Consider the following 12,794-nt stretch of genomic DNA (forward strand, 5'->3'; position numbering starts at 1 on the left):
TTGCATTGATAAGTTTAGACACAAGCCAAATCAATAAAACTCCTTTTAACGAGACTCCACACACAAAAATTACACCAGTTTACTCACTTTGGTTAACTGGTGTGACTTCTGTGTGTAGACAAGCACTTAGATTGTAAGCTCTCTGGGGCACGGGCAAGGATAAGGGCCATCTTTGTGTTGCATGTTTGTACAGTGCCTAGCAGAGTGGGGCCCTGATCCATCCTTGAAGCCCCTTTGTTCTACTACAATACACATAATGAAGTATTTTAAATGAGTCTCTCACTGTAGTATCTAATGAAAGCAGAGTAGGGGAGGGAATACACATTCCATAACTAAGGCTGCGAGTCTGTCATGGAGGTCGTGGAAGTCACAGATTCTGTGACTTCCAGAGATCTCAATGAAAGTATGCTCTTCAGCTTCTGTCCCATGCCCTGGGGCAGTGGGGTTGAAGCTATCAGCTTCTGGGGGCTGCAGGGACCTGGGAGCTCTCAGCTGCCCCAGGCAGCAAGGATCCCAGAGCGCTCAGTTGCTGGCAGGGGCCCACGCAGTTCCGAGCCACTGCCACAGCCCCCAGCTGCAGTGGGTGGTGAGGGGATCCTGGAGTACCAAGCCATGGCGGGCAGGCAGGTGGCTCCTGCAGCTCCCAGTCACTGCAGGCAGGGGATCCCTGGGCTCTGAGCCACTGCGGGTGACAGGGACCCTGCTGCTGTCTGCCAGGGCAGGTGCTGGGGATCCCCAGCTCTGGGTTGCAGGGACCTGGGGGCCCCCTGCAGTTGTGAGCCACTGTGGGTGGTGGGGGGGACCCCGGATTCCCCAGCCACTGCGTGCAATGAGAGACCCCAGAGCCCCAAGCCAGCAAATGGGAGCTCGGCGCCCCAGCGCGGGGAGGGGCCTGGGCTGGCAGGGATTGTTGGACCCTTCCCCTCCTGCAGTAGGGCTAGTGCTCTCATCCTCCTTTTTGAGCTTCAGTCATGCTCTGTCTCCCCACCTCCCCCATTATTTTTAGTAAAAGTCACGTGACAGGTCACCGACTTTGGTGAATTTTTGTGCATTGCCCGTGACCTGTCCCTGACTTTTACTAAAAATAACAGAGACACAATCTTAGCTTTATCCATAACATACTGTAACTGAGCCAGCCTGCCACCAAAAGCACTGAGTCAAGTGCCAATGGGAGGCTTGGACAGACAGTGGGGTAGAATATGCCCTTTGTGTTGTATTTAGCATTACTTGCGGGGATAGGTGAGTATGATGAGGTACAAAAGTATAACTGCTATTGTTGTTCTGTAAGTTCACATTCCAAAGGTTCTTTGCTGTCAGAAGCCGTTAATTTTCTAAATTACACTTTGTATTCTGAAAAATCTGAATTTGTCATAGGGTGCCAGATTCAGCCCACAGGCCATGAGTTGGATACCATCTTTGTTGTAAATTTTAAAGGAAATAAATATCATCTCCTCTCCATAGCAAGGAGATTCATTGGTCTCAATAGCAATAGTATTTTTCAGGGTTTTCAGATTTAAGGTTAAACTTAAGACAAACATGGTTGAAGTATGGAAACACACAGTTAAGGGACCTCAACAACATTAGACTTCACTCTGTAGTGATGCTATGCGATAACTTATACAACTGTGATTAGTGCATACGTGTTTGTAACCTCATCTTAGATGAAATAACATGAAAGTCTTAGGTGAAAATCACGTAACTGCATCTTGGCTTCATCCTTGTTGTGAGTAATAAAAAGCTGTGGCTTGTTTGAAAGAGGGAATCTTTCATAAAAGGCAGCTTGTAGCCTCAGTCCTATTGAAAACCATACAGAGGGCAGCCATTTTGACAGAAGGCAGATGCTTATGAAATTCTTATTCTTGGGCCTTGTTGAAGAAAGTTTAATTTATGAAGAATAGTAGTGAAAGATGACCATTGATCCTTAAAAACAAAATACCCTACATCATATATATCCAGTGCATGATATTTTGGTGAGGTTTATATATAAGGAAAGTTTACTTGTAAATTCCCTGAAAATTCATTTTGTCCTCTACGAGTTGTAATTTTGGGGTGGGTACTCTGTAGTCTTCACACACAAAGTGGCTGAATTCCATTTTAGGTGCAAATCTCATTTCACCTCTAACTATTGAACTGTAACTGGTGCATCCATAAAAACTTGCTGTCGCACTTGTAAGTAAACAGTCGAGTTTAAACTTACGAGACACTTTCTTCCATGCATAGTTGCTATAGAATTGATCCTGAGTTCTAGGTTGCCCTGCTGAAACAAGGATCTTTAGGAGTTCAGGTTTTGTACTTAAACTTTAACATCTTTCTGCCTTAATATACCAGTTTTCAGATGAGCTTAGTTTTAAGAAATTCAACAAGGTTTCTCCCTCTAAGGTTCCCAGCACTTATTAAAATGCTTGAAAACTTTTGAATAATTGTAACTGCATCATAAACCTTCCTGTGACTCTTGATTAGATTATGTTCTAAAAGTTAGGTCATCTTCCTGCTGGAGCAATTCCTCAAACAGATGTTATCTCGAGTGTAAAGTCAGTTTGATTTTTTTTATTACACTTGATTCATTTTTTAGCCACAGTAACAGATTAAATTAGCATTCTCTTGTATTATACTTGCTGCTGGTAAGGGGCAATGGAAATATGTATTGACGCAACACAAAATGTGAATGGCTTTAAAGAGGAATTTTTCCACCTATCTTTTCCATGTGAAGGCTTACCAGCCTAATTTTAGATTTCAGTTTATATTACGCTTACTATTTTTGTTGGTTCTTAAAAGTAAAGTACCTCCAACAATTCATTAGAATAAGCAGCAAGGAAAAAAAATATTGCAAGCTTTTGAATAACATAAATGGTTGATTTAAAGCTGACTGTATAGTCAGTTATAGGATAAGTTACCATCCAGCATGGATAGCTAAGTGAAAATATTTTTATCTTCTCGGATAGAGCCCAAGTGTGTACATACATTCAAAAAATGGCAAATTTTAAAACTCTCACTTGGGAGTTGGAGCTTTTTTCTATAGCTTTATTTATGGGATATACTGAATAGTAAAGAGCAATAGTTTTTCTTTGGAGTTTTAGCTCTTCGTAATATATATTTAAATAAACACTTACGTTCTTATTGGTTTTAAGGTATTTTGCTACAAAGTTACTATACTGACTTTTACTAGGTAGATCATATGACTAACAATATTCTTACGTAGGTCATATCTTTCTACACAAAGCTATATAGGTGGTATTTTGGACTATAAATGCTAAGAACTTTTCCATACTCAGTACTATGGAATAAGGCTTACGAAGAATATATGAAACTGGTTGGCTTTGCAAAATAACTGATTTATCTATTCTTAAAGGGCCACTCTTCTCTTCAAAAGCATTATAGTTGTCCTCTTCTTTTAATATAGAACTGTGGCTGTTGCAAGATTTACATGTTAACCTGCTTTCCCATTCCTCATCAGTGGAGTTGGTCAGAGGACAGTCTAGAACTTGATGGACTGTTTCTCCACAGATTGTACTTTGTCCTCTGTTTTGAGTAATTCCGATTCTAGATCCTGCCCTTACATGATTCAAGGAACATAATTGAAATGAATGAAACAAGTTGTTGAAGTAATGGACTTGAGTGCCGGATATGACTGGCTTGCTCTGTTAAAGAGGAAGATTATGTTGGATACATATTTTGACTAGGTGACAGAATAGACTGATTGATAGATGGGAAGGAGTGTTCCTTTGTGAAATGTTTAAAAAACTAAGGTTCATATAAACGATAAGCTATAATTTAAGTAAAATATAACCTAGGTAAATCCATCTACATTTCATTTTAAATCACATTTGTGACTGAAGTTGTCTCATAGCCAAGAGTCACTTGAATAAAGGGTGTGTGTATGTTTCAAAAGACGTTCAAGGGGCTATCTTTTATTCTTGTGCATCTTAATACAGTCTCATTTTCCCGTAAGGGAAATTGACATTGCCAACCTCTTTCGCAGCACAAAGCTAGTTTCTCCTTACTTGGGCCAATGAATGAGAAATCACAGCAGGATTAAGTTTTTTTTAGTGAAGAAGGATGTCTTAGGTTTGGTCACAAATCGTGGTCAGAGCAATCCCTCGGAGGGGCAGTTGGACCTATGCTTAGATGACAAGCCTTGGAACTACATTGCTGGCCAAGCAGAACGCAGGCCATCTGTGAAATGTGACAGTGATGAAGAGTGGAGGAGTGAGTGGTTCGGTGGGAAGAAAGTCCACTCATTTTGTTCTTATAGATTGATTAATCTTACTCCTTTTAGGGAACAAATTAGGAGAGGAAACTGCATATGAGCATGAGAGTCCATCCTTGAACTGTGAGGTAAAAGGATGTAAAGCATTTGAGTTGATTATCAGGGAAAAAAGTCAGAAAAAATGTGGACTGTGGAATAAAATCCTCTCCCTCTCCTCCTACTTTGTTGAGTGCAGAGAATAAACACAGAAGGACTGGACTACCCACTGTTGTTCCACAGCATTTTACAAGTTTAAATTAAAACAATTTAAAGATAAACTTCTTGAAACTGACAAAGCTCTCTTGGGGTTATCCACCATTTTTGGACCATAAAGCCAATTTTGGCCTTACATTTTTGTCATATCTGAATGGACTTGATCTAAAGCCCGTTGACCTCAATGGGAGTGTTTCCACTGACTGTAATTGGCTAGGCTAGAGTGCTTCATTCCTAACCAGAAGTGAAATATTTGAATATGTATTTTGGCTATAAGTAGCAGTTAATGAACATGCCCATTTCCATTTACTTCAATTGCTGGTTGGTTTGAAGCCTGAAAGATTGACCTGCAGGTCAGTTTTCGAACGAATGCTACAGCTTTATAGAGAGGAAAGATCTTAATGGTTGTACTAAGTGATGACTTAAGGGTTTCCGCACTGTATATGTGCAGAAAGTGTAAAAGAAACAATCAAAGCCGCAGCAATACCAGCTCAAGATGTTTCCATTCTTAAGAATTAAAATAAAAAAACATCCAAGGAGGGATTTATTGTGTTAGAAATGACCGCATTAGTAGTAACACTTATAAATCTTCTTGGACATGTAGCAAGCATTTATTTTTTAAAATAGAACCTTAAGTATTTGAGATCCAGTTGACATTGGGATCCCACTAGTTGAAAGATTCCTTAAAATTAAAATCATGTCCGTGTTCCATGGTGGGGTGTAAAATTATATGAAGTTTCAAGTGAGATTTCTTTTCCAATTGTCAAGAACATAATTGGTCTGAGCTTAGTTATTCATGTGAGGGTCTGTTCTGTGAACCTAGTGAAAAGATTTTGCATTCAGATTTTGGGGTCTAGTTCTGACTTTTTTCAAATGGGAGGGGAGATAGTTTTGTGGTTGTAGCACATGAGTGGGAACCAGAAGATGTGGGCTCTGTTTCAAGTTCTGTCAAACGGGCTGTGTAACAAGCTTCTGTGCCTCACTTTCTCTTAAAATGGGGATAATTTACCTTATTGTGGTGTTAAGGCTTATTTGTTAAGTTGATAAAGTGCTTTGAGATCACCCAGTGGAAGTTTTTTTATAAAATAAATACAAAATATTTCATAGATGACCCTGTATTTCACCTGTAGAACTTTACTCTTTTTCAGGTGAGAAATGATGCTGTCTGAGAGAAGTCTTCTCTAATAACATGCATTGGGGATGTTGAGTTACAGACTGGTTTCTACTTACCAGCAGAGGCAGATTTGCTTAAATTTGTTGCTGATCACATTTACTTCTAATATGAACATACGGTATAGCTTGTGACTTTTTCCCAGGATAAATATAAGTTGACCCAAAACTGATCTTTTTTTTAAAAACCGAAAATAACTTTCTTTAAGGATGTTTGATTGCTGCCCTAGTACTTCTTGCCACGTTTTCTTTTAAAGATTATAAAAACAACAAAAATCTCCCCTGGGATTATTTCATATGTATGATTAAGTTATTCTGTTTCTGACATGAAAGCCTTGAGGGTGAAAGGTTAAAGACGTGGTATGTCTTTGTTGCCATACAATGCACTTCCTGAGTCCGAAACAAGGAGATGGGTACAGTGCTGTAGGCATTAATGACTAACCAGGAAATTGGGAGGATTAGTGTGCATACATTTATTTCTAATAACCCAATTAACCCAGAGCATCTTGTATTCAAAATGGATGCAGCTGAAGTTATAAATGTGTTTTATAAAAAAAAGCAAACATAATTACAGGGTTTTCAGTTCATACTTAAACATCTATTTGTTCTATGCTCACGAACTGAATGTAAAAACAAAGTATGTAACCATTCGGGGTAGCTGGGTGAGGGTTAACCCACTGATACTTAGAGGGGAGCCCATTGATAGGGTATGAAAACAGCAGGAGGAGAGAAACTGATCCCATTGTTTTGTTTCCCTGCTAATGAGTTTCCAAAGCATTTGGCTCCTTTTCTACAGCAATCTGTCTGTTTGAGGTAATGTGTAGTGTGGCTCTTATCAATTACGGGTGAAGTTCTTTCATAGTTTTTGAAAATTTGTCACTAAATCTGTAAGAATCTCACTGTATTCTCCATGCTACTGAGTAGCTTGTGATATTACACAGGGTAATAGTATTATAGCTGGTGCTGAAGGGTGTAACTAGCAATGGTCTCCCTGATGCTCAGTGCCCACCCTATCAAAAGGGGCTTTTACTTAGGAAACTGGGATGTTTGCTTCTATCAAACTTTTATTCTGGGTAGATCACACAATAGTTGCAGTTGCAGAACATAAATGCTCCATTCTTCAGATAGGCGCAAGGGAATCTGTAATGCCCACCATGTGCATTACACAGTCGGGGCATGAGTCAGGGACTTAAGTAGTTTTACTGACGCTCGTTCTAATTGATTAGGTCGCGATACTTGAGAGTGCCTCTATTTTTGCTGGGTGGTTACAATTGCCGAGGTCAGTCAGGATATTCCTGCACTGCAGCAAGGAGCAGGCCTTGCAGCACAGGTAGGCAGACTTGCACTAGCAGAGCTTGAGCTAATGTGCTAAAAAGAAAAGTGTGGCTGCTTGGGCTCTCAAACTCCCTGACCCTCTGGGCTTGCGCTTGGTTGGCTAGCCTGACTCTGTCAGAGCCTCAGCGTCCACACTACTATTTTTAGCACACTAGCTTGAGCCCTGCTAGAGTCTGTCTCCCTGGGCTGTGGGTCGCTCCCATCTGCAGTGTTGACATGCCCTCAGTGCCTGGTGGTATCTCCACGTTCAGTAAGGGCTGAACTGGGATCAAGATCCTTCTGTACAGAGACCTGGAGGTGCATCAAAGTTCCTTGTTTAGGGCATGCTGGAAGTAATTTTTATTTTAGATAGATTACTCCTGACCACTTTATTTAGGGGGGGAGGGAGGATTTATTTGTTTAATTTAAATGTCTTATTCTCTCTTCTGATTCTTGGTACCGCTGGTAGATTGACCATTTTTGGTGACGGGTTGCTCTGCTGGATTAGTTTGAAATTGTCTGTGTATTTAAACTGGCTGGCTTTTCTCTAGATTTCTAATCAGTTATATATAGTATGGTTTTGTGCTGCATGTAGATGCTTTGCAAACTGGTGCCTAACAGATTTAATTGCTGGGAGTTTGAATGTATCTTTGAATGGTAAAAATGAGAAATTTTTTTTCCTTACCATGTGCCCAGGTAGTATGCCAGTCTCACTTGCCCACCACGAATAATACAAATAAATATTCTCTGCCTCTTGTTAAACTGCCTCCTTGTCTATTGAGGACACTGCCTTTCTGTAATACCTCTTGTTTCAAGATATTAATAGTTCTTATTAGCTTCTCTGGATGCTTGGGCTATCTCCCATCACAAACAGTAAATAAAAAACTTCTAGGCTTAATGACCATCCATTTTTATATGGGCTTTTGTCCTCTGATTCTGTGCTATTCTCAGACTTCACATTATAAGCATATGTTCTTGTTCACTGGTGTGTAACGGTTGAATGGTAGCTGCTGTTTGGCGTGTGCTGGGTCAGAAGTGCTCCAGATGTCAGGGTGGAGTTGGGGAAGATGGTTGGAGCATCCATGCTGAACTCTCAGTGAATGATGGTTAATTGAATTTGCTGGAATATGAAGGTGCAGGAGCTCCCAAGGCAGATTTAAAGAGAATTATAGCATGCTCAGTGCAGAATTAATAGGACCCTTTTAACCTTTGGAGTTTGCTGCATTTTGTGGATGTCTTTCACAAGAAATAAGTGACTGCATATTATGTAAGCATGTTCTTTCTGTAAGTGTTGATGGAAAAGTGTATTGTAAACATGGATTTATATTGTGATTTTTTTTTAGTCGTGTGGTTCAGCTGATTACCCAAACTATGTGGATGTCTCTTGAAACTGACTGTAGCCATGTCATACTATATCTATATACAAAAAGGGGTCTATTCTCACTGGTGTGCTTAATCACCTTTGACACTTGTGGAAGCTAGGCAAATATACAGAGCATTATAACCCTCTTGGACTGCCTTTCATCTGTAGTATGTATCATAGCTTGACTGATACATCACAAGAATTGCATTTTTAATCTTTTTTTCTGTAAAAACATGTTTAAAAGTCAGCATTTCTATTTGTATCTTCCTGATGGGTAATTCAGTGACAGTGAAACAAATTATGGAAAGATTTATTTTAGCAACACTTGATGTAACAATCACTTGAGTATTATAAAATTGTAATCTTCAAAAAAAACCCAAACCAAACCTCAAGCTTGAAAACTGTTAGAAAAAACATCTTTTAAAACTTGCTCTCTGTATTTGATAAAGAAATCACTCAGAAACATAGAACCCGATGCTATTTGTAAATAAAATCACAGTTCAGAATAGAGAAAAATCTGAAATTATAATTGCAGTTCTATTTGGGATAGCAGTGTGCTAAATTTAAAAGGAAAATCTTCTCCCAAATTCTTAGTGGTAGTAAAAAAAAAAAAAAAAAAAAAAAAAAAATTAAACTTAGACTAAATTGGTATGGAAAAAAGATCAGTACAACTGGAAAAAATAACTTTAAAAAAACTATGCTTAAACTGATATTTTGAATGATTTCAAGCGCTCTGTCATCAAAAGACTTTTAGAATGGTGTCGCCACATTTGAAACAAAAGCTAGTGACAGAAATGGCATCCTACCAACATGAGATAATAGCACAAGGCAGATGTGGATGGAATGAGCCCCAAAGACAAAGTGCTTTTGGAATTGCACACGGCAGGAGCTAATACCATTTGCAAACATGGTGGAAAGTAGGCAGAGAGGTAGGTGGTGACAAAAATTGGATTTCCCTTGACACTTCCCCTTGTCTGTCTCACAATCCCCATACCAGGGAAGCTGAACTCTTAAAATAAGCTTTTCAGTTCAACAATAGAAGCCTGAAAGACTTGTATTGGGAAGACCAACAATAAAATAGGAAGGGTTCCAGTGATATTGGAAACTGTAGGAGAGAGAGAGAGAGAATGTGTGTGTTTGCCTCATTTATCCATAGATTATTGCAAATCAGTGACATCATTTAACTAGTCAGGTGCCTGAAAATACTTTTAGCATCATTGAAATATTTTAGTTGTAGAATGTTGAATTTTTATTCCAAATTGTGTAGTGTTTTTCAGTGGAGTGTGGCTTTTAGCACATTCTGACTGGGTTGGCTGAAACTTTGTAAAGTACTAGAATTTGAAAAGACAAACAAGCATTGACATCTAAAGGCTGCTATGAAAGAACTAGGTCTAACTAGATGTTATAGTGGAGACTAAATTGTGTTCTATCTTATTGTAAGCTTTTCATTGTGCAGTGTGTGCCTTCCTATATTTAAAGAATAATTATCCAGGGAAATAAAGTGATGGTTTTGGATAGGAGATTTAGCAGGGCTGCTCTTATTTTTTTTTGGCATGTTACTTACGAACACTAATTCTAGGGCGTGATGAGGTTGGAAGAGGCTAAGACTAGATCTACAAAAAAATAGATTTTACATTATTTAGTCATCTATGGAGAAAATTAATAGAAGAAAAACGTTTTTGTGATCATTTAGAGTTCTACTCTTCAAAGCACTCAGTGAGTGTGTTTGTTGTGTGTGTGTATTGACTGACTGAGATGGAGATACTTAGTAACTCATAAGTAATTCCCTATCTGCCTCCCAGGATGTGGCAATTTAATCAAAAGAGATTTCATGGGGAGAAGCATCTTAAGTAGGTGGAAATGTTTTGGATTCCAAGGTTGGCGCTCTATGTATGGTGTGATAGGTTTCTGTATCAATAAAGTCTTGCAGTGCAGTAACATCCATCTCACTCCTTATCCTTTTTGAAAAATAATTGAGGAGAAGGTTGCAGAATCCCTGACGTGTACCTTAAACACAGATCTGTTAAAGCCGGTGTACCCAGGTGGTCCCACAAAAGTACACAACAGCCGTTCTTACAAGATGAGTAGTTCTACTATGGACCAGACACACAATATGATCTTATTGTAACAGCATGTTCCCAATGGCTGTCACTGGGCTATGATTTTGGGGACAGATTAAATTTTAGCGTGCTTGACTGAATCAGCAGAGGAAACCTTGCAGCCCCCTCAGTTATCTTGCAAAGAGAGTTTCAGGCCCTATGGCTCTGATGCATCATATTATACATACTCCCTAGACATACTACTTTACTGTGTTTAATATGAAGAATGCCTATGTCTAAATAGATAACTGATATGTAGCCTAAATATAAGAAGTGTAATAAGTATTCTGAGCATCACTATTTAATACTAGATGTGATTCAGCAGCCTGGTCTTAATGTGTAAAGTTGAGTTACATCAGCATGGTCTATCTAGAAGGTATTATGCTTCTGCAACTATTACTTACATCTGGTTTAATGTTGTATGTTCATAATCATTTAAACTTTTAAAAGCTGAGGTGAATTGTTCAGCCTTTTCACGGTGGCAGTAAGATGTATCAATGTGAAAAGACAAAGACGAAACATTCAGTGCTGATACTTATTTTTTACCCTTGTAGGATTCTGTCGAGAGGCTTCAACAGAACATGATCCACCTCCTAGTAAGTACTAGATATAAATGTTCTCGTTCTTTTCCAAAAAAGGATTAGTGCAGTAAGCACAACTCTAGTGGTTATCAATGGGATGCAGATTATATTTCAAGTCTTAAACGTCATGAAATGTCTGCTAACTCTCCCTTGGAAGTTAGATGCCTTTTGCTTGATTATTTTGGGATTGGGGAGGTAGTTCTTCCAGAGCTCTTTGGCATATCTAATAGCTTCCTCCCTCTGGTTGGTGGTGTCTCCTATCACAGCTCATCAGTTCCTTTCATACAGTGGCTTTAGAGTGCTGCTGAATTAGTGGGGCACTTGATCCCCATTGGGGTGGAGTGTGCTATCTCCATTAGTGCCCCTAAGGGCTGGATATGTTCTTTATTATGCTCTTAGTCTTGCTCTCATGTCGTGTGGTGGGAATGCTGGGCGAACTTGTGATCTGAACTATTTGTATGTTCTGCATGGCGTCATGTTCTACTATTACTAGATCACCAAAGAGGCCTCAATTTAGGGTTGCACTCATACTTGAATAGCTAAATGTGTGTGATACCCTAATGTCGGTTTATGTTCTTTGTGAAAAGCCTATTTAGTGCAGCAGTAGAAGTAGTTGCTCTACATACAAGAGTATTTTGTAATGGTTACAAAGCTAGTTGCCTTCCAAGATTTTAGGCTATTTCCAAATCTTTTTAGGGCCTGTGTTCCCTATGTGAGAAGTTGAAACTACCCTCTTTTGCTGTGGTTCGAATTTATCCATAGATAAATGATGTCACCGATTTGCAATAAACTAGTCAGATGGCTGAAAATGCTTTAGCACCATTGAAATATTTTGTTGTAACATTGATCACAGTGAGGAAAAAGTTGAGGACCACTGTTTTTAAAATCAAAGTAGGAAGCAAGGTTCTCTGTTCACTTACATCTTTCTCCCTTTACCCCATTTTATACATTTTACCCAAATGTTTGAGATATGAGATGATCACAGTTTGAAATGAGAAATTGAAAATAATAACAATGTCTGCTTTAAGATAGAACTGCAGGATACAGGATTCAATTGATAAAGAATTAAAGGATAGGAATATAATTAATGCCAGTCAACATAGTTTTATGGAAAATAGGTCTTGTCAAATGAACCTGACTCAGTTCTTTGAGAGATAAGTTCAAGGGGTCATAGTGGACAAGTGATTGACTATGAGCTCCCAGAGTGATGCTGTGGCAAAAAATGTTCATGTATCTTTGGATATATAAACAGGGGATTAGTGAGTAGGAGTAGGGAGGTGAGTTTTACTTCTGTATATAGCATTGGTGAGATTGATGCTGGAATCCTGCATTGAGTTTTGGTGTCAACATTTTAAGAAGGATGTTGAAAAAATGGAGAGGATGCAGAAAAGAGCCTCAAATGATTTGAGGGCTGAAGAAAATGCTTGATGGAAAGGGACTCGGAGAACTCAATCTGGTTTTTATCAAAGATTGAGAAGTGATTTGGTTGTTGACTGTACCTTCCCTGGGAGAAAATACCAGCTGCTAAAGGGCTCTTTAATCTAGCACTAAAAGGCATAATTAGAACCTGTGGCTGGAAATTAAAGCCAGACAAATTGCTTAGAAACAAGGCACAATTTAACAATGAGGTTGATTTAACCATTGGGACAAACTACCAAAAGAAGCAGTGGTTTCTCCATTTCTTAATGTCTTCAGATCAAGACTGGATGCCTTACAGAAAGATACGTTGTAGTGAAACACAAGTTATTGGGCTCAATACAAAGGTTACTGGGTGAAATTTAATGGTCTGTGACATAGGAGGTAAGAAC

General features: G+C 39.0%; 1 protein-coding gene across 2 annotated transcripts in view; it reads left to right on the top strand.

The window, feature by feature from the left end:
* The window catches only part of NR6A1 (nuclear receptor subfamily 6 group A member 1), a 162,015-nt gene that overhangs the window by 16,647 nt on the left and 132,574 nt on the right, over positions 1 to 12,794 (top strand). For both annotated transcript variants that reach the window (XM_067541589.1, XM_067541590.1), the window contains exon 2: positions 10,960 to 11,001. In XM_067541589.1, the coding sequence (XP_067397690.1) occupies positions 10,960 to 11,001 (42 nt within the window). The remainder of the gene's footprint in view (positions 1 to 10,959; positions 11,002 to 12,794) is intronic.

This window comes from Emydura macquarii, unplaced genomic scaffold (genome assembly GCF_026122565.2).
Source record: "Emydura macquarii macquarii isolate MOO-44397 ecotype Brisbane River unplaced genomic scaffold, CSIRO-AGI_Emac_v2 contig_691, whole genome shotgun sequence".
In the NCBI taxonomy this organism is placed as follows: domain Eukaryota; kingdom Metazoa; phylum Chordata; order Testudines; family Chelidae; genus Emydura; species Emydura macquarii.